Genomic DNA, 21,612 nt, shown 5'->3' with positions numbered 1-21,612 from the left:
CTTTTGCAGGTCTCCCTACAGCAAGCATGCATGCTGGGAAGAGTGAAATGAAGCCATGAGATGAGATAAACTCTTTGATAGGTCTCTACTCTCTTTCAGAATATGACAAGTGAATCTCACCCAGAACATGTATTTCATTATGAAAAAATTTTTGATTTCTATAGAAGGCAGTTTTTAAATATAAGTACATCAACAGAAGTAAAAGATCTCTATCCACTGTTGATAATTGCTGCACCTCTTACATTCTAAATGTTTATGTTCATCAATTTTTATGTTAAAATTTTTCTTTACTGTCTAAAAAGATGATTTAAGTAGACTTTCTTTTGAACTGAATCACCTCATTATCACTTAATATGAGATGATTATTTTGCACTTAAATATTTGCTTCTAATACTGTTATTTGGCAAAATCAATGCTAGATTGTGACCTCTTGTTTCACAAACAGCTTCCTGGAGAAATACAAAACCCCACAGTCATGTTTGGTCTTCAGTCTGTATGAGGGAAGTCAACACGGGAACAGAATTTCCAGAATTATTTAGCTTTTTTTTATGATATAGAAATACCTATCCATATTCAAATCCAATCTCTGGTAAGTGTATCAGACTTTCCTGATACCATACTAATACCTCAGTAGAAACTGTTATTCTTGAAAGTGATTTTTCACTTAAACTTGTTCTTTTTTATCTATGATATTACTTCTTTACACTATATTGTATCTATAATGACAGAAAGAAAACACCCCATCACCTTTATGTATCTTAATAATACATGTTCAGTTATCTTTCAGTTGTCCATAAAATACTTGGTTTTACCTATACCCAGGCGTCTGCAGCCTTAGCTATTCTTTCTTCAGTAGTATTTTAATTGTGGATTCTTCAACTGTGGACTCTTGTCACTCACCCCATCTGTGAACTGGCTACCGGTTTGTGCTATGTATGAAAAAAAGTAGCTTCAGAGTGAGGGTAACTCTTCATGTCACTATCTCACCACAGTGGTTTGACCACTTGTCAATGCTTGGAGTGAACTTCAGTCTTCTGAATCAAAGTAGAAATTTGAGTTTCTCACACCCATAAGCCTAACAAAATAAGCAACATTTTTCAATTAATAAAAAGAGTAATTTTTTTTTTTTTTTAAATGCTGCAGGAATCTCCTTTCCTTTTCTTTTAATAACTTGAAAGAGCATAGTCTTAGTCTATCAAGGAAATCTGTACTTCTCATTGCAAGATGAATAGTGAATCCATATAATCGTTATTATTCCTCATGCATTTTTAAAAATTTAAATGTAAAAATATACCTCTGTTTAATTTACTTTTAAATGTGAACATGAACTGTGTACAAACACTCTAAAAGTAATGAACACTAGAATAAAAAAGTAAAGCATGCTAATCACTGTTCATATGCAAAGGTCTCTACTGTCTTTATTACCTAGACATAAATGATTACAGGAGAAAGCAACACAAAGATATACACTTCATGCATGCCTCAGGTCACTTTTTAGCCTTGGGATCCTCATTCCTCCTCTTCTATCTTCTTATGAAACTCCCGACTCTTCACTCGCAGCTTGTTGACCTGCGACTCAGCAATGTCAGCCCGCTCTTCGGCTTCCTCCAGCTCATGCTGGATCTTGCGGAATTTGGAAAGGTTGACATTGGAGAGCTCCTCCTGTGCAGGGAAAGTGAGTTGTGAAAACAACAGGCAGCATGTGGACATTTAATGTCTGAAAACTAGGCAAATAAAAATTTAAATTCCACATCTGGCAAGCAGGCAGATTCAAAACCGAGGTAAGAAGCTGCTCAGGGCGTTAAGTGTGCCAGAAGAGAAAAGAACATAAAATCATAGAATGACTAGAGATGGAAGGGACCTTAAAGATCATCTAGTTCCAACCCCCCTGCCATGGGCAGGGACATCTTCCACAACACCAGGTTTCTCAAAGCCCCATCCAACCTGCTGTTGAAGACCTCCAGGAATGGGGTATCCACAGCTTCTGTGGGAGTGTCTAAAAGGCCACGGACACATTATACATGGCATGGTCCAGGCAGAGTTCATGGCAGAGTTCTGAACAGCCAGAGTAGCAGCTGCTTCTAACACCCAAGGTAGGGTAGGAAGGAAGAAATAGAGGTGGGAACTGAGGCTTAGAGAAAAACAAATAGAGCTGGGGAAGTACAGTTCCTCCCAAACCCAGCAATTCTTACTCTTATGTTTCCCATTGCCTTGTAGCAGAAAACACATCAAAACAGTCAAGGTTTCAAAAAGTTGGACAGAAGAAAACACCAACACAGAATTCCACCTCCACCAGAAGGAAGTCCGGCCTTGGTCAGAGTGGTACTTACAGCCTCCTCAGCTTGCCTCTTGTAGGACTTCACTTTCATTTGCAGCTTGTCCACTAGATCTTGGAGCCTGAGAACATTCTTCCGGTCTTCCTCAGACTAAAGAGAATGGCAAGTAATAGAAACCCTTGTTTGCCTCTTTCTCTAAATTTCATAAATGTGAAAAAGAGGGAATAACATTCTTTATGGAAGGACATAGATCAAAATCCTGTTAACTGCACTGACTGAGGTATGGAAAGAAATCCGTCTGGAAGGCAAAGTGCCAACATTTTGACCTTCCTGGAAAAAGAGTATGTTAGCACAAAGGACTCTCCTGCCATACCTGGTAGGTCAGCTCCTTCACCCTCCTCTCGTACTTGCGCACACCCTTCACGGCTTCAGCGCTGCGCTTCTGCTCAGCATCCACCTCCCCTTCCAGCTCCCGCACCTGCAATGAGAAGTCCAGCTTTGGAGCTTCCCCTGTATCTCCCCAAGGGACATAATTGCTCATGCACAAATACCAGCCCTACGCACTCTGGCCTCCAGCTTCTGGATTTGTTTCTTGCCTCCCTTCAGTGCCAACTGCTCGGCCTCATCCAGACGGTGCTGCAAGTCCTTCACCGTCTGGTCCAGGTTCTTCTTCATCCTCTCCAGGTGGGCACTGGTGTCCTGCTCCTTCTTCAGCTCTTCTGCCATCATGGCTGCCTGATGAAAGCAAAGAGGCAAAGCCATTTTGGGGCTGGAGACATTTTTGGGGAGAATACATTCATCATCAGTACAGAAAGAAGCCCCCAGCTCACATCTGTGATGGCCTTCTTGGCCTTCTCTTCAGCATTACGGGCTTCCTGGATTGTATCCTCCATTTCACTCTGAATTTGGGCAATGTCTGTTTCCAGCTTCTTCTTGGTGTTGATCAAGCTGGTGTTCTGTTGAAGAGCATCCACATCACAAATTTGTTTTTGTTAGCTTGCAATATTGTATCAAGTATGAATGTTAATAAATGCATAGATTTTTTTTTTAACATAAATTGTGCCACTAGGTCACATGGGATTCTGCTCTAAAGGAGCTGCTGAAGCAGCTGTAATATTCTCAGCTGTGATATGCTTCAATATTTCAAGAACATCCTCCATAAAATCTTTCCTCACAGTTTTTCAGTCAACATAGAAGAAATTTAGACATATAAAGGAAAAAGACATAATCATATCATTTTCAATCTAGTGGCAGTAAAAGTCTTAAATACTGATATGGAGTACTTATAATGACACTGTTAAATTATCTTAATGATCATTAATGTTTTCCTCTTTTGTTAATAATTAACCTAAGTTTGCCTTTACAGTCTCAAATGTACATATAGTGCTGTTGAATTCACTTAAGTTGTAGAGTAAGAATCTCACATTTCTTTCTGAAATTATTTCTTCTAAGATTTCTGAACTGTAGTTTAGTGACATTTGTATATCATCTGCAGATGAAAAGTTGCTTTTAATATTCCTTATCCATACCGTGAAAATTACAGTGCATTTTAAAAAATACTGTTGCAGCTCAGCCAGTCTTCAGTTATTATATATGTATGGAGCAAAACTATAAATACTAAAAATTTAAACACTGACCTGGGTATGGAGGAGCTGAACTCTCTCACTTGCATCCAGAAGCTCCTGCTCAGCCACTTTCCTCGAGCGCTCCGTCTGCTCCAGGGCTGCCCGTAGCTCCTCAACTTCAGCCTGCAGCAGGTTTGCTCTGCGCTCCACCATGGCCACCTGCTCCTTCAGGTCCTCCTGTGCCCTGAGAGCATCATCTAAATGTATCTGGGTATCCTGGTAAGAGAGAAAAAAAAAATTGTGAGGCGTATTTTTCCTATTTTCTAATTTCCTATTTTCACATCAATATAGAACTGATAGAACTGTAGAAGAGGAAATTTTTTAACTCTGCCAGAAAGCATCCAGCACCTGTTTTGTTGTGCCATACCTTGAGAACTGCCTGTGCATTTCTCAGGTTCTTTTGTGCCTCTGCAGCCACATGGTTGGCGTGGCTGAGCTGGATCTCCATTTCATTCAGGTCTCCCTCCATCTTCTTCTTCAGCCGCAGGGCTTCATTCCTGCTCCTGATCTCAGCGTCCAGGGTGCTCTGCATGGACTCCACAATTCTGAGGTGGTTTCTCTTCATTTGGTCAATCTCCTCATCTTTCTCCGCTATCTTCCTGTCAATCTCAGACTTCACCTGGTTGAGCTCAAGCTGGAGGCGCAGGATCTTCCCTTCTTCATGTTCTAGGGAAGCCTACAAAAAATACGAAGAACAGTTAACTGTAGAAATAACAATGTCAGTAACTTTACATGAACTATTATGTTGAAGAATAATGTGTAGTATGAGATCTGAGATTGCAGGAAAGGAAAAAAAAGGACTCTTATGTATCGAAAGACTTTAAAGGTGTCCAAAAACCCCTGCTTCCTATGCTTGGAGTTTATTCTCAATGAATAGAATTTAATAAGTGTTATCTGAGGTTGCTAAACTGTGTTGCAACTAAAGAACTGAGAAAAGAAGACTGTACCTCAGCTTCCTCCAGGGAGGCTTGGAGTTCAGATTTCTCCTGCTCAATCTGCTTCTTGACTTTCTCCAGCTCATGAATCGCCTTTCCTCCCTCGGCAATCTGCTCCGTGAGGTCGGAAATCTCCTCTGTGGGAACAAAGACCAATGGCATGGTCAGGCACAGAGCAGAATGGGAAGGGCCCTGTCACACCAAGGTGACAAGCATCTTTGGTGACCTGCAGGCACAGACCCATACGGAATGGTGGTAGCGGCAGACAGGGAGAAAGGCCTGCCAGGAGCAGAGGGCCAGGGACTTACGCTGCAAGTTCTTATTCTCTCGCTTCAGCGTTTCCAGGTGGTCCAAGGACTCCTCATAGGCATTCTTCATCTTGAACAGCTCCGTGCTGAGAGAGCGAGACTCCTTCTGGGAGGCTTCCAGCTCAGCCTGCGTTTCCTCATACTTCTGCTTCCACTCTGCCAGGATCTGAAGAGAAACGGGGCGTGAGTATGGATGTGGCAATCAGGAGGGGAAGCTCTGCCCAGGATCCCCAGGCCTGGAGCCCAAAACACCTTGTCAAAGTTCTTCTGCTTCTTGTCCAGAGCTGCGCAGGCAGCATTGGATCTCTCCACGTCAATCATCAGGTCCTCCACTTCATTCTGCAGCCTCTGCTTTGTCTTTTCCAGGGAGGCACATTTGGCATTGACAGCTTCAACGTGTTCCTCCGCATCCTGCAGGCGCTGTGCCAGCTTCTTCCTGGGAGGAGATAAGCACGGCTCCAGGTGAGGAAGCAAATGGGAGCCTGTGGTGTGCAGCCAGTAGGTTTTTCACAAGAGCACACTTAGCCACTTGCTAGTGTGTGTTCCCGATTTAGAGAGAGGTATAGGACCTGTCCCAGCCAGCCACTGTATTCCTATGTCTGAATCCTGGGTTACAGCAATTCACTCTATTCACTCTGCTATTCACGCTAGCATCTCTCGGCTCTTCTGCATCTGAAGAGCTTTGCCGCTTCTACTTTTCCCCAGTGCATAGCTGCTCTTGGTTATATTTTCTCTCCTTCTGGCACCCTACCCCAAAGCAGAACACTGGCTTCTTCCTGACAATACCACAGTGGCCTCCTCAAATTTCTGTTCTTAGTCTCTGCCAGTCTTCCCCACGTTCCTCACGTACTTGGCCTCCTCCAGCTCCTCCGTGCGCTGAATAGCATCCGTCTCGTATTTGGTTCTCCACTGGGCCACTTCGCTGTTGGCCTTGGACAGGGCACGCTGCAGCTCCCCCTTGGCCTCCTGCTCCTCCTCATATTGTTCCCGGAGCAAGTCACAGTCGTGGCGAGCAGACTGCAAGGCATGGGCCAGGGCGTTCTTGGCCTGGTTGAAAAAACAATAGTGTGAAAATGAATGGAAATATCCTGGGAAAGCTCCTGACCAAAATCTTGATGGACACTCGATTTTTCTACTTTCAGTTATGGCAAGGTACCGAATGAGAAAGAAAGATCTTGGAATCTGCAAAAAAAATAATGGATAGACTGCAGAGAAGGGAGAGCAAGGCTAGTATGGAAAGACATGCACTGTATGTCTATAAAAAATACACCTAGGTGTATTTTTTTCCCTCTCATCTGGCAATTCTGTGATTTCATGCATTTATGATTAAGGCTTCTCACTTTTATCTCTTCTTCTAAGTGCCTCTTGAGTTCCTCAATCTGCTGCGTGAATGCCTGCTTGCCTCTTGACAGCTGAGAAACCAAAGCATCTTTCTCTTCCACCTGCCGTGAATATTCACCTGGAAAATTTTGCAGATACACATGCTTTTTATTGCCTTTCATGACAGTTTTATAGCCATTTGGGGCTGTAAAGCAGGTAGTTAACAGACCTTGTAGAACCTTATGACCCCATTTCATGCATTTCTCATTACAGGGGAGACAAAGCATGTTGGAGAGATCATGAGCACACAAGGGTAATTTCTGCAGTAACTCTCTAACATAATTAATTTGCACATCAGAGATGTGGATGTGTTACCTGATTCTGTCTGCAGACGAGCTCTTTGAGCATTGAGGTCATTAATCATGCGCTGATGCTCTTCTTCTTTTGTCTTAATCTCACTCAGCTGGTCTTCCAGTGTGCGACACATCTTTTCCAGACTTGCCTGTGTGTCAACATATGGAAAGTGGGGAATTAACCATTTACACTCTTAATAATAGCAGGTGCAAGAAGTTGCCTCGTATGGAATTCCATTGAAACAGAAATACCTATAAGGTATTTGTATACCTTGGCTTTGGAGACAGACTCCATGTTACTGGCCAAGTCGTCAATCTCCATCTTCAGCTCACTCTTCTCCTTCTCCAGCTTCTGCTTCACTCGCTGCAGGTTGTCGATCTGCTCCCCAAGCTCAGCCGTGCTGTCCGCGTGCTTCTTCCGCAGGGCGGCAGCCGTGGCTTCGTGCTGCAGCGTGGCCTCTTCGAGGTCGCGACGCATCTTCTGAAATTCTGCCTCACGCTTCTTGTTCATATCGATCTGAGCTGCGGTAGCCCCTCCTGCTTCTTCCAGGCGCTCGCTGATCTCCTCCAGCTCCCTCGAGAGGTCAGCCCGATGCTTCTCTGCTTTTGCCCGAGAGGTTCGCTCTGCCTCAATTTCCTCCTCCAGTTCCTCAATACGCGCCTGGGGAACATTAGGCATCCTTCACACCCATGCCCTTCTCCTTCCTGACCCAAGACTGCCTGAAAGAGGGGAAGGAACAGACACTTGCCTGCAGCTCCTTGATCTTCTTCTGTAACTGCATGCCCAGGGCTTGCTCGTCCTCGATCTTGCTCTGGATCTGGCTGATTTCAAAGTCTTTCCTTTGGGCAAAGCAAACCATGTTAGAGCTCAAAGAACACAGACAAGTCCACCAGCCCAGCACTCAGGTGCCCCACAGCCACACTCACTTCTTCAGTTTCTCATCCAGCTGCTGCTTGTCATTTTCCAAATCCATTATGCTGTCATGGGCCAGCTTCAGGTCTCCTTCGAGTTTCCTCTTAGCTCTCTCAAGGTCCATGCGCAGTTTCTTCTCCTGCTCCAGGGACCCTTCCAGCTGAACAGAACAAGGCCATCAGTGCTCTACCAGCCAGGTCTAACTCCATACCTGTCCTGTTCTTGCTGTATGGCTGTGTGCTTACATCGTCCACTTGCTGCTCCAGCTTGGTCTTAGCTTTGGTCAGCGTGTTGACTTTGTCCTCTTCTGCCTGCAGGTCATCCAGTGTCTGCTGATGGGCCTCTTGGAGGGCTTTCTTCTCTTTTGTCAGCTTGGCGATGGTCTCATCCAGGGTTGCCATCTCCTCTGTGAGGTTTTTCACCTTTGAGAAGAATGGAGCAAGTGCAGATAAAAAATGTTTTTTAAAACGTTTTACTGTGTAACAAAACAGAGGTATTTTCTGTAAGGGTGACATCTTTTGCCTTTTACCATCACAGCAATGATGTCTTGGTCCTTTATGTGACTCTCCATGTATGTACCTTGTTTTCTGTGGCATGTTTTTCCTTCTCAACCTTGGCCAGTGTTAACTCAAGATCATCAATATCTTTCTTCAGCTCTGAACATTCATCTTCCAGTTTCCTCTTCTTGGCTGTCAGCTCAGCATTAATTTCCTCCTCATCCTCAGCCCTTTCAGTCACCTCCTTAATTTTAGCTTCCAGCTGGATTTTGGTTTTGATGAGCTGGTCACATCTTTCCTCAGCATCAGCTAAAGCATCGGCTTCCTGTTAGAAAAACATAGTTTTATTTGCTAGACTCAAGTTTTGGCAAAAGCTGAATACAACAGGGATATTTTCTGCTAACAAAAAAAAAGAACTATGGGATTATTATTTTCTATTATCTTGTTGGAAATTCTTTTTGCACACACTCCTTTAGATCAGAGTAGTTTTAATTGTATTTAATTTTTGAACTCTCATCAAGTGTTTTCTCTTGCTGTATTTATAGATAAGATGTCTAAAAATGCCTTTAATTACTTTCCCTGAAAGTTAATAATTGAATATAATTGTGCAAGTAACATTTTGTTTTGTCTTTGTAAAAGCTTTTCTTGGCAAGACTGATTTAGAATTCAAATTCTTTGTTCCAGATAAATTGGTACATAATCAAGAAACAATTGGTGATTTCCTTTGAACCTGACTTTATTTTGAAGCTAAGAGATGGACACTTAAAGACACAAGAGCATTGTGTAAATGTTGTAAAAATCTTTTGATCTTCCAAAGGACATTGGAGACACACACAGGGCTGAGTTTGGCTGTTGAGGGTATTTGCATCTTCCTGGAATCGCAGCTGCAGGAGGACAGGTGAGATACCATGGATCATAACAAACCTAAGGCTCTTTTATTTAGGCAGCTGATTAAAACCAGAGCAAGTAATCAACTGAATTCCTCTCTGGAGTTTGTTAAATGTTTATATTAAATAACAAATGACTACAGTTGGACCTTGTATTGTGAGCTTGCATGGAGAAACATACCTTTAGATGCAGAGAATTAAAAAGACATTCCCAAGTTAGAGCCTCATACTATTACGTTGACACTGAGTGGTCTGAATTTTACCTTAAGTGATTCATATTGAAATATTTTCTAAAGACAATTTAGAGTGCAGTGTAAGACTTCCACAGTATGAGAGAGCACTTAGACCTTACTTATTGTCCCCTAGAAAAAATATAGTAATAATACTCACAGCCTGCACTTGGAGCTGCAGATCATTTTTCTCCTGCAGTAAAGAAACCATTTTCTCCTCCAGCTCCTTCCTCTTTGCCTCAGACTTTGCAAGCTCTTCCTTGGTTTTCTCAAACTCTTCCTTCATGTTGGCCATCTCCTTCTCAGATTCTGCACTCTTCAGCAAGGGCTTGATCTTGAAGAACAGCTTCATCCAAGGCCAGTGCTTGACATTCATGAAGGACCGAACGTTGTACTGGATGCAGAAGATGGACTCCCTGAAGCATAATTCAAATGTACATTGAATATTTTCAGTATGACAAGTGCCAACACTTTCCCCCAGGTGACTTTAACTGAAGATGAGGAATGCCTACCTCCTCTCCACCATTCTCTGGTACTCCACTCTCATCAAGAAGCCCCTGCACCTGGCCTGTGTGCGAGTGATGAGCTGTGCCAGCTTCTCGTCCCTCATCTCCTCCAGGAGTCCCAGCAGCCCAGCTTTGAAGAACACCTTGAGAAAGGGAATGTTGCAGCACATCACTGTCAGGTAGAGCAAAGCACAGGCACAGAGTGAGTGAGTGAAGGAGGGTTTGTACCTTGGTGTGGCCAAATTTGTACTGGGTGTGGTCCACATCAATTGACCCAAGAAGCTTCTCAGAAGCCTTCTTGCTATCAATGAACTGTCCCTCTGGGATGGCACTGGCATTAAGCACCTTGTATCTGTGGAAGGAGAGGAAATATGAATGAAGGCAATCTCAAGTCATAAGGTTATACTGTTTATCGAAATTAACAGCAGTCTTTGGAGCAGAATTAGGCTGAGGGAGTTGGAATTCCATCCCTTGTTTAGACATACAGTTATAATGAAGTCCTAATCTGATAACAAAATTAAAGATACTGCTTTAGGTGATCAGTTAGAGATGAAAAGGAGTACTGATCTCCAGCCATTTCACTCCAATACCTTTTTCACTTAAACTATGCTGTAGAAAATTGCTAGAGAGGAACATTGCCACTATGTGTGTAAGAAGAAAGCATCTTCCCCTGAATCTTGCAGCTGACACAATGGCCAAAGCACTCTATCTGAGTTTGTAATTTTTGTCTGAGAACATGCTGTAGCTACAACCCAATCTGCATTCCTTAATCTTGTAAGCATCAGCTTGTGTGGCTTTATTATGCTTCCATATTCAGAGACACTGTCAGAGTTCAGCTTTTTGATAAATAGCAGTCAATGAGGACACCTGACTTATCTCTTAATTTCTCAACAATCTCTCTTTTGCTAGGCATACATGTTGTCTTCGGTTATACATGCCAGAATTTTCCCCTTCTTTCAGTTATAATCAGATAGAGTTGTCACTGAAAAATAACGACTGATGTTAGAAAGGTTAAGATGCACAATTTACATAGCAAAGACAGAATGGAGAGCAGAAAGGAGACTGACCTCTGTTTGAAGTCTGCATAGAGGATTCTGCTGGGGAAACCTTTCCTGCAAATTCTGATGCCTTCCAGCACGCCGTTACAGCGCAGCTGGTGTAACACCAGTTCATGCTCCATGGCACCTAAGCAAATAAGACAATTGTTTGATACTTCATGATAAAGCATAGAGAACAATGGCTGCATGACACTATGATTTCTCCCTGCTTGAAGTTCTTACCAGGTGTTTTTGTTTCATTGGGGATGATACAGCGCACAAAATGGGGGTGAGTGCTCCGTAGATTGGTCATCAGCTTGTTTAGGTTCTCCTGTGGGTTGACGAGCAAAGATTTTTCATTAACAACTGATACCTCTGCAGTTACATTGTCAGATGTGAGAAAACTGTTGGAAAGCAATAATGTATTTTTTGTTACCACCTCTACCCATCATTATTTGAGTTTTCTTGTTGCCTTTTGGTCTTGAGAATGAGAGAAAGTCTCAAAACTGTGTAACATGTTTTCATGAGACCGAGGGATACATCTACTCAGACAGGACACCTGTGGAGAATTATTACCAGAAGTTTGTGGCGAAAGGCATAATTTTCAGTGACAGATCATTTTTTGTAATGACCAGTTTCTGAATTCTTACTCTATGGAAGACACTGACTACCGATGGAAGTAGAAACAAAACCAAAAATAGGACAAAAGGGAAGAGAGGAAGGATCAAGTTTGCAAAGAAAGCTGGGAAAGAGAAGTTTGATGCCATTAGGTGCTACTTGTGAAGATATATTTGATAAAGGTTGAGCAGAGGAAGACACGAAAGGCTCCCTTTTCAGTGAAAATGGGGTCACAAGCTGCAGAGAAAGGGCATGAATGGCAGGTTCTACAGAATCCTTTTCTAGAAGTGTTTTTAAAAGCAAACCCATGAACTATCTCTGATTTTAGCAATCACTTTTACTAGCTAGGTCCTAAGAGTTCTCATTTAAGCCCTGGTTTGGAACAGACAATTTTCCTCAGACAAATATCTTTCACAGGATGCCAGATAGTAGCAAGATGCCACAGGTGCTGAAACAAGAGTGTTTCCATCTGCCTTAAGCTGTATTATCATGTGCAAATGCACATACATTTGTATGTATCAATTCAGACCTGAGATTCCCTGAGGCAGGTAGCCAGATCGATCATTGTCCTCCCAATGCAGAGGGAGAGGGGGAAGAGCTTTATCCTACCAACTGGTGTGTTCATGAGTAAATGAAACTGTAGCCTGACCTACGTACTTTTCCAATATTCAAAGAAAGGATAGATCAGGATGTATCTTCCTCAGCTGGCCTCAGCTGACTTGGAGTTAGTTAGCTCTTTTATAAATAACTGAAGAGATGTTCTTGATGCAGAAAAATGTTAAAAGGTGCAGTAAAATGGTCTTATTTGATTTAGTGTGAGGTTTCACAATCTTCAATTAAAAAATAAAAAAAGAGGAAAAAAATTAGAGAGAATGGCTTCTTTACTTACCCGGAAAAGAGCTGATACAGTCTGGAAAGAAGAACCCTTCTTCTTGCCTCCCTTCTTGCCACCACCACCACTCTCTGAAGAACACAAAAAAAAAAAAAAAAGGACAATTGTACAACTTTGATTTGTAAAGTTTTTGTCTATGACAATGTAAGAAACTTTTTCACATATGTCAGTCATGGTAAGAAAGGAACATAGGATGCAGTGGGAAACAGAGTCAACACTCAATCAAAAGGAACACAGGACAAAAGATGTATGATAATCCAAGGGATTGTCATGGCTGAGTAGAATGCTTGAGTTTGCATTTGATCTTTTCCTTTATTAATAAATTCAAGCCATTGGAGACCCTGTGGTCTCCAACGTGGTTACTTTAGAACACTGTAGCTGATATTCATGGCTCTGGTAGAGTAATTAAGTAAAAATGAAAATATGAATTTCAAAGAACTGACCTGCCTCTCCTCCAGCAGAGGCAAAGAGTAAGGCCAGTGTCTTCAGTGATGATTTCTGGTACAGCCCCACAACAGTTTCATTCAAGGGATCCTTGTTCTTGTCAAGCCAGCCAGTGATGTTGTAGTCCACCGTGCCAGCGTAGTGCACCAGGGAGAAGTGGGCCTCAGCCTTGCCTTTGGCAGGTTTGGGCTTCTGGAAATTGTTGGATTTGCCCAGATGCTGGTCATAGAGCTTGTTCTTGAAAGAGGTGTCAGTTGCCTTGGGGAACATGCACTCCTCTTCCAGGATGGAGAAGATGCCCATGGGCTGGGAGAAGCAGAAGGAAGGAGGAAAAGGTGAAAAGGCAGAAAGAATCACAGATAAAGAAATAGTTTCCTGAGCAGGACAACATTAAAACTCTCAGGGATTGTTTGTCAACTCAACAGAACAAATTGAAAAATACTCTTAATTTATGTATTTATAATATCGCATTTACCCTTTCAAGCTACATTTATAAATATATGAAAAATTAGTGCATTTATGAAGATATTAGACATTGTGAGTTAAATACCTTCTCAATGAGCTCAATGCAGGCAGCCAGGTCCATCCCAAAGTCAATGAACTCCCATTCAATTCCTTCCTTCTTGTACTCCTCCTGCTCCAGCACGAACATGTGGTGGTTGAAGAACTGTTGCAGTTTCTCATTGGTGAAGTTGATGCACAGCTGCTCCAGGCTATTGAACTGCACAATTGAAAATAGAGATTAATATTGATTTAAATTTAGAAAGCTAGGGATAAAGAACATTGCTCACTTTTGTACCAAATTAGAGGAGGATCTGTGATCAGTGCTCAGTCAGGGGTTTGGAACTTCTGTCAGTGTGGCTCGCTAAACTTTATTCACATATTTCCAACCCCTAGAAGCTTAGGCCACTTTAATATTTCATAATTGTCAGGTTTTGTATCTACTAGATTGGGCTAATTTAGTTACAGGAAAGTTCACAGCTCAGCAGTTTATCCAATATTTCCAAATCCTGATTTCAAAGCATGCCCCAAGCCTTCTAATCCTAAACTGTGTGAATGGAACTGGTGTCTTTGCATTAGGTACCAAACACCATGTTAGTCTACTTTTTATAATCAGACAAAAAATGGCATTTATGGATTTCCACTGGCATATGTGCAGCACAAAAATCTATTCCCAATTAAAAACCTGTGGGAATCATGATGCTTTAGATGCAATCTGACAGATCAAACCATTTCTGAAAAAAGAAAAAAAGGTGTCATTCCTTCCTAAGTACTTTGGCACACAATAGATTTACTTCTCAAAGCATGGTAATAAAACACTTTTCTTACATCAAAGATCTCAAAGCCAGCAATATCCAGGACACCAATGAAGTACTGTCTTGGTTGCTTGGTATCCAGCTGTTGGTTGATGCGAACAACCATCCACAAGAACATCTTCTCAAACACAGCCTTTGCCAAGGCACCTACTGAATTGTATACCTAAAATAAAAACCGGAATGGTTACAGTTATCATGCAAGCAAAAAGAGGAAGTCCAGAGGATTTGTCAATAAAACAGGGATTTTTGTTACCTGCTGCACAGTTTGACCCTTGGTCACATATTCATTCCCAACCTTGACTCGGGGGTAGCAGAGGGCCTTAAGCAGGTCTGCTGAGTTTAGACCCATCAGGTAGGCAGCCTTGTCAGCCACTAAAGACCAAAAAAAATCAGTTGTCAATGTGCCAGCAGGCATTAATATTCCTTTAAAACAAGTATTAAAAAACAATTCTAGTAAAGATAAATAGATTAGTTAGAATAAAAAAATAATGCATTTGTAGTTCATCACAATAAATGTTCCTTAGTAATTATGAAGCAGTTATGTTGGCTATTTTTTCTTAACATATTCTTAGTTTATTCTGAAATTTGAATGAGAAATCAATTTAGAGGCATTTAGATAGGCAACTTTTTAATACTAAATGCTGAGAAAGAAAAAGGCAGGATAAGCCTTGGATGATGATCAGGTTGCAGACAATCACAGATACCCTATGGCTTTTATGATTGAACTCAAACTCTGCAAGAGGCACAGTATGTAAAATGATTTGTTGAAGAATGCTTATATAATTCATATGAAAACACGACAAAAAAATACAGCAGGTTGCTGCATGAATATTGACATGATCTAACAGTCTGAAATTGTGTTGAGAGATATTTAGACTAGAAATTGGGGAAAAATTTCCAATGAGTAAACATAGTGAAGAACTGGGATAGACTGCATGATTTCCTCAATGTTTTCCGAAGCAGATAAAGAAAGATTGTACAAGTAAATGCAGTCCACACGAGGTGGAGAGGATCAACTGCCACTGTCCTCTCCCAGCTTTCTGAGAAAATAAAACTAGGAAAATAAAAAATAACGTCGCCACACAGAGCATTTCTACTTTATGTTATTTACAACTAAATATTTAATGTGCATTTATCACTAGAAAGAGTAAGGCATGAAGCAAGAACAAAATTGGAACTTATGTTTTATTTCCCTTTTGTAGAGTTAGTTTTTAATAATTGAATAGTCGCCTAATTTGATTATACTCTAGTATAACTCTTTCCTATGGATACATTCATGTAATGATTACAGCTATTATTTGCAGCCTGTTCTACTGTTACCGTTCATCATTATCAGATTCATTGCCATTGCATTTTCATTTATGTCTTAACTTTCCTAAAAAACCCCACAAACCAAACACACACACACCCCCCCATAGTACATGTTTATGATATATGCAAATAACGCTGGTTTCATGGAAATAATTCCATGAACTTTTAAAGGAATGCACCTTTGAACAGATCTAGACAAATCAAATGTGATAGACATATCTTAGCTGTCTATTTTTTCAAGCAGAAGTCCTGGAGACATGCTGAGACTCTACAGAAAGTGTAGAACATAGGAGGCACAGCTGCAGTATTAACTAATGTTCCTTTTTAACCCCCCACGTAAAATGAAGCAGCACAATGCTCTCAGTTCAGGCATAGTGAGCCGTCTCCAGAATACGGGCTTTGAAGCAGAGCAGCTTCAGGACTTTGGCTTCTTGTCACCTGGAAACAATACGATTAGGAGGTGACTACAGCTGATGGTAAATGGTAGTAGCTACCTGGGTACCTAACCTTCAGTCAGTGAGCAGAGTGACTCCTGGATCTGTGCCAGGCCTGGGAAGCTGCCATTCAGCATAGCAGCAAAGCTTGCTTTTCTGGAAGTGTGCTGTAGGATTCACTGCCCTTATAGTATAAGTATAGCTGCCCTACACTTATTAGTTCACACTAATCTGCATCTTCCACTGAGCTGTGTTCTTCCAGCAAAGTCCTCTGGTTAGGACACGCTTATGTTCTACAATACTAGCACCTGGGGAAACGCACAGGCCGAGTCAATGACTGTGGCTCTGAGTTACTGCCTGTATTAGTGAGTGTTCCGGTATATACTGTGCTCCGGTATATATCATGCCGGTACCTTCTGTGCCGTCTGGCTCTGCCTGCTCCTCACGCTGCTTCTGCTTAAACTTCAGGTTGCCATAGTGCATGACAGCCCCCGTCAGCTTGTAAATGGCTGTTTTCTCATCAGGAGTGAAGCCCAGGATGTCAATGGCACTCTAACCAAAGAATCATTAGAGTAAGAACCATGCCTGCTAAAGGTGAGAGTCCGTCTAAGAAAACTTCTGTGCATTACTTACGTCGGTGGCCATCAGCTCTTCCTGGTCGTTAATGCTAGGAACCGTCACCTCACCTTGACTCACGTACAGATAGTCATACGGGTTGGTGGTGATCAGCAGCATCTCTGAAAAGAAGAACAAAACACATACAGATCAAATGTAAATGACACGTCAAGGAATTAAACGCTGCTCCCTCCGTGGCCTTTGTCTGCAGAAGTTAGTGATCTTTCCTACCAATTAGCTCTGGCTTCTTGTTGGACATGATCTGATAAAATATGTGGTAGCTTCTTTCTGCCTTCAGCTGGAAAGTGACTCTGGACTTCTCCAGCAGATCTGCCCAGGGCAGTAAGACAGAGTTAGTGCAAGAGCTGGGGCAGGCTGGAAGGAAAGGGATCAGGCCAGAAGAGTCACTTACATGTTTCAATGTCAGCAGAAGCCAGTTTGCCTGTGGCACCAAAATGGATTCTGATGAATTTGCCCTGGAAGAAGCAGAAAAGTCAATACAGATCTAGTTCACCAATTCTGACGGCAAGAATATTCGAACCAGTGTGTCAATAAGAAAAAACTAATTTTGCCCCAGGCAACAACTTACAAAGCGTGAGGAGTTGTCGTTCCTCACTGTCTTGGCATTACCAAAGGCCTCCAGCAGTGGGTTGGCACTGATGATTTGATCCTCAAGTGTCCCCTAAAACAGAAATCTTATTGTCACGGTATAGCTCAATAAACCTGACAATTGCAGGTTCCTACCCCTGGGACCTCACCTGCATTTTGCCTGTTGGCTGCTGCTCTTCCTTCTTCTTATCCCCGCTGGCTGCAATTGTTGCAAAGTACTGGATGACACGCTTTGTGTTCACAGTCTTCCCAGCACCGGATTCTCCACTGTCCAACCAAAGAAAGAAGCAGAGAGCGCGTGGTCAGGCAGGAGGTTCCCTGGCACCGGGCAGCCCTGCCAAGACCTGAGCAGGGGGTGTACATACGTGATCAGGATCGATTGGTTCTCGCGATCTGTGAAAGAGGCAGAATGAAAGATAGTGTTAGCAGTTGCCCTGAGTACCGCTAAACTGAATGAGAAGTAAATCTGTAAATGGAATTTGGGACTTCTCCCAAGTCCAATAGTAGTAGTCCAAGTAGTCCAAGGCTACCCAATTCCCTTTCAGGTCCCAACAGCAGAAAGTAGAATCTGAAAAGGATGCATAGAGCTGTCAGAGGTATGTGGTCCTCAGACAAGCTGTGTACCCTCTTGTGCTTCACACAGTCCTCCCCAAGAAATCTAATCAAACTGCCTCTCTGCATTCAAAATAGAGGATCATGTGCAATAATAATTCTTTCTGTTCCCTCAGTGGAAAAAGTTGCAAAGTCAGGTAGTAGTTCTGCAGTGGGAGAGTGTAGAATTTCATACAATAAAGTGCAAATTATACACAGTGCTGAGTCCATGCATGCCTCTGAGTAAGTTTCACGTGAAATTACTTCCTTCATCAAGTTCTCAGTCATAAAGCTCCATGGAGTTTTTAGTTGGCTTGTCACATGCTCCAGTGAGATCCGTGGGGCTTTTTGGTTTAGATTGCTGTGAGGGAGGTCAAGCACTCACCAGTCAGCATGAACTGATAGGCGTTGTCAGAGATGGAGAAGATGTGTGGAGGGGCCTCCTGGCGCTTCTTGCCTCGGTAGGCCAACACCACCTCCGGGTTGTACACCGGCAGCCACTTGTAGGGGTTGACAGTGACGCAGAAGAGACCCGAGTAGGTCTGCGAGGAAGGGAGACGGCACGTTGGCTTCCACTTGGCCACTTCCAGAGCAGTTCCTCCCAGCTACCCAAGGGAAGAGTGCTGCTGGTACTTACGTAGATCATCCAGGCTGCATAACGCTCTTTGAGGTTGTACAGCACAGCGGGTTCGTGGAGGTGGGTCATCATGGCCATGTCCTCGATTTTATCGTACTTGGGAGGGTTCATGGAGAAGATTTGATCTTCCTTCACAGTCAGGGTCTGTAAGAGGAAAGAGAGATAAGTGCATGTCAGCTGAGTTCTCAGAGTGGGAATTTAGTGCTGCTTGTAAATCTTGCATTTTACTCACCTCTCCACCTTCAGTCTTGACAGTGACCTTCCCTGATTCCTTGCTCTGGATTGTGCTTTTCACATAGGATTCCTTTGCATGTACCACAAAGACTGATGTCTTGGCATCAAACGGCTTGTTCTGGGCCTCGATTCTCTCCTTTTCTGACTTTCGGAGGTAAGGAGCCGCCTCCCCAAAGATGGCCATCTCGGAGTCTGATGACATGGCTGCAGTTTATTGAGTCCAGAACGGCACGGGGCTGAAGTGGGGAGATATACTACAGTATTGAGCGAAGGAAGAGATGCTTTTGTACCATATACCTGACTCTCTGTAGTGTTCTGGTCTGCCTATTTTTACTGTCTCCCTATCTGTCTTATCTGGTTTTCACCCTATATGGTTGAATTTATTTATATCCTAAAGAAGATAGGTGTCTTTGATTTAGATTATTTTAACTTTCTTTCCCTTATTTGAGTTTACATGTACAGTTCTTTAGATATAGTAGTGTTTTAGTAGACTGTATAGAAAAATTTGATCGATTGGTACAATATAAAACTTCTCTTTATGAAGCCACAGAGATACCAAAGGAAGTAATCTTACAAAAATTATGAAAGTCCAATTAAATCCTTTCTCTTTTGCAAATTTTAGACCATGTAATTTGTATTAACTATAGAGATAGAACAACATAAGAAAAAAGGCGTGGACTAAGCAGAAGCTCAAGTGTGAATTGTCTATGTGAAATTTTTTCCTTAGTTAAAAATCAGTGTTTTAGCTTCTCCAGTTGTTCTGCCCTTTGTAGTTCAACCTGGTCCTTTAAGATTAACTTGTACCAAAAGAGAAAACATTCTCAATAAAAAACACTCAGAGGGATTTGACAAAATCTTAAATATATGTGTGCTGTCTTTTCTGGATTTCGATTTACAGGTAATGTCCTATGTGGTAAGAGGCCAACTATTTCCCAGCAGGTACCAGACAAATGTGTCCAGCCCATTTATAAAAGGAAATGTGCTATTTCAGACAGCACAGCTCAGGTAGAATTGCACTGCATTAGTATGCACAGATGTAAAGGCATATGGGAAGTGTCCATACAGCGACATGAAAAAAAAATATCTTGGCGAGTCTATTCCTATGGAGCAGGTAAATCAGAGCCTTACCTCTTGTGATACCAGTTGGCTCTCAGGTTACAAGCTGGTCAATACTGAAAAACAGAAATGACAACTTCCTTCTTATTTTTGCAAAGAATCCCAAGGAGAAGCCACAGGGCAACAATATGCTGGTGTCATGAAAGCAGAAAGAAAATCTCTATTGATACTGACAGTCCTTTACAGAAAGCAGTTCCACAGGCAGCAGGAATGCAGTGGGATTCTGCCAGAACCAGCCCTCCATACTCTTACCTTGAAGCTTTCCGTGGAGACAGAACAGACTTGTCCTACCAGCACTTTTATAGGTTCTGGTCTGTGTGTACAACTCCCTCCGCCTCTTTCTTAGGTCAAAAAATTTTTGGCAAAGCATTGTTTGGCAAAGTTGACCGAGTGCATGATTCCCATTCGTGCTCGTGGATATATTTAGAAATATTTGAAGTCTTACTAGCTATGTGAATAAATCTCCTATAAATATTTTGACTAGGAATCTGAAAGGAGGAAGTGCTGTCAAGCAAATAGAGCAGGACACCGGGACTTGGAATTGTTGGCTTCTCTTCCCCTGACTCCTGAATTGCTGTTTGACATATAAGATTTGTGTGTCTCAGGGCTCAGCAGTACTGAGAAGGATTACTATTACAAACTTTGGCAGTTTTAAATCGCTGATTTGCTGCTTATTGTAGAGAGCTTGGACAGTGGCTATAGTTACCAAATGCAAGAATGGGGCTCACAAACACACCTCCTCCAGCCTTCCCAAGCACAAACACAAACTCTACAGAAATCTAAAGAACTCCTGGGAGGCTCCAGTTCTGGACAGTCTAACCTGTGGATGTAGACACAACATTCTCCCCCGCCCCTCCCCCCCGCCCCCCGCCAAGAAATCCAGTGCAAATCCTAGGTGTTCTAGGTAGATTTATTCTGCCAGAAGCCTAATTCAAGAGAAAGTATTGACAAAGTAACCTAAACCTCACCCTAAGGACACAAATCTAGATAAAGAAGGAAGTTTTTTCTTAATCTTAAAATGCCTTGTAATTTCTAAAACAAACAAAAAAAAAACAAACAAAAGAATAATTAATTAAACAAAATTCACAAAGGTTTGGGATGCTGTTTACATAGATGAAGAACACTTAACTTGTTCCGATACATCAATGACAATGCATTGTGTCTTAAGACAGGCGCATTGTTTATCTGTGTACAAATAAGTTTAGTTGTGCAGATAGCTTTTAAACAAACCATGGTAGTTCTCAGTGAAGATGAAAGTTAGGTAAACCTGGAAGTATACACATTAAGTAATTGGGAAAAAGAACCACTCGCATGGCTTTTAGCAATTCATAGAGAAATTTTAGGATCCAGCCACTTTAGGGAATGTGGTGTGGCCATACCCTCTGGTACTACAGATGTGCATCAGACAGTAAAAAAATGTGTATCATATCTTGTGGGAAAGGTGTAGAGGGAAAAGACACAAGTAGACCACTCTAGCCGCTCTATATAATAAAAGTTTGAGATTCATCAGGTGTCTAGGAGAACCTTCTGGGTCCTGCAGAGTTGTCATTTCCTTTGCAAAGAGCTGGGAATGATCTGCTATTTGAAGTTATTCCATGGAGCTAGGATGAGGTGCTGTGATTCTGTACCATATTCTGAAGGCTCATGCTTTCCCTCAAATGTCTGGGAGGTGAATCACTGTAAGAAGAGTCAGAGAGGATGACCAGTCTTCTCAACTCACTGCTTTAAAGAACTCTTGTATGTTTCCAATCCTGCATGTACAATTGAAACATATGAGCATTCTCTGACAAGGCTGCCAATGTCTTTCTGAACATTAAATGCAGAGATTTTATAGTTTCTGTTTGAAAAATAATATTTAGTACTTGTAGAAATGGCATTGAAGAAAATGGAAAGTCTTCTTCATCCTCT

General features: G+C 42.1%; 1 protein-coding gene across 1 annotated transcript; it reads right to left on the bottom strand.

The window, feature by feature from the left end:
* Positions 1 to 1,394: 1,394 nt before the first annotated feature.
* Positions 1,395 to 18,790, bottom strand: LOC141472908 (myosin-1B-like). The gene is made up of 38 exons (XM_074160195.1): positions 18,587 to 18,790; positions 18,355 to 18,498; positions 18,103 to 18,259; positions 17,492 to 17,519; positions 17,276 to 17,393; positions 17,107 to 17,199; positions 16,930 to 16,993; positions 16,749 to 16,847; positions 16,536 to 16,639; positions 16,316 to 16,454; positions 14,411 to 14,529; positions 14,171 to 14,320; positions 13,392 to 13,562; positions 12,837 to 13,147; positions 12,395 to 12,464; positions 11,131 to 11,218; positions 10,918 to 11,035; positions 10,079 to 10,202; positions 9,857 to 9,993; positions 9,505 to 9,760; positions 8,310 to 8,552; positions 7,976 to 8,152; positions 7,745 to 7,890; positions 7,567 to 7,657; positions 7,089 to 7,478; positions 6,840 to 6,966; positions 6,485 to 6,603; positions 5,995 to 6,191; positions 5,397 to 5,580; positions 5,145 to 5,310; positions 4,849 to 4,973; positions 4,269 to 4,577; positions 3,914 to 4,117; positions 3,107 to 3,232; positions 2,841 to 3,011; positions 2,650 to 2,754; positions 2,331 to 2,426; positions 1,395 to 1,662 (listed from the first exon to the last, which is right to left on the bottom strand). Exons 1-38 carry the CDS (start codon positions 18,788 to 18,790, stop codon positions 1,510 to 1,512), a joined length of 5,823 nt encoding a protein of 1,940 aa, XP_074016296.1. The 3' UTR covers positions 1,395 to 1,509.
* Positions 18,791 to 21,612: the final 2,822 nt, after the last annotated feature.

The sequence above is a fragment of the Numenius arquata genome, chromosome 17 (assembly GCF_964106895.1).
Source record: "Numenius arquata chromosome 17, bNumArq3.hap1.1, whole genome shotgun sequence".
NCBI lineage: Eukaryota > Metazoa > Chordata > Aves > Charadriiformes > Scolopacidae > Numenius > Numenius arquata.
This window is presented reverse-complemented; position numbering and strand designations above follow the sequence as displayed.

What these genes read in the sequence shown, in the direction of transcription:
- LOC141472908 (XM_074160195.1), bottom strand. Translation starts at nt 18,790, where the DNA reads ATGTCATCAGACTCCGAGATGGCCATCTTTGGGGAGGCGGCTCCTTAC. An exon ending in CAATGAAACAAAAACACCTG is followed by an intron (nt 11,036 to 11,130) that starts GTAAGAACTTCA and finishes TTATTTGCTTAG; the next exon opens with GTGCCATGGAGCATGAACTG. An exon ending in AGAGGCAAGCTGAGGAGGCT is followed by an intron (nt 1,663 to 2,330) that starts GTAAGTACCACT and finishes TTCCCTGCACAG; the next exon opens with GAGGAGCTCTCCAATGTCAA.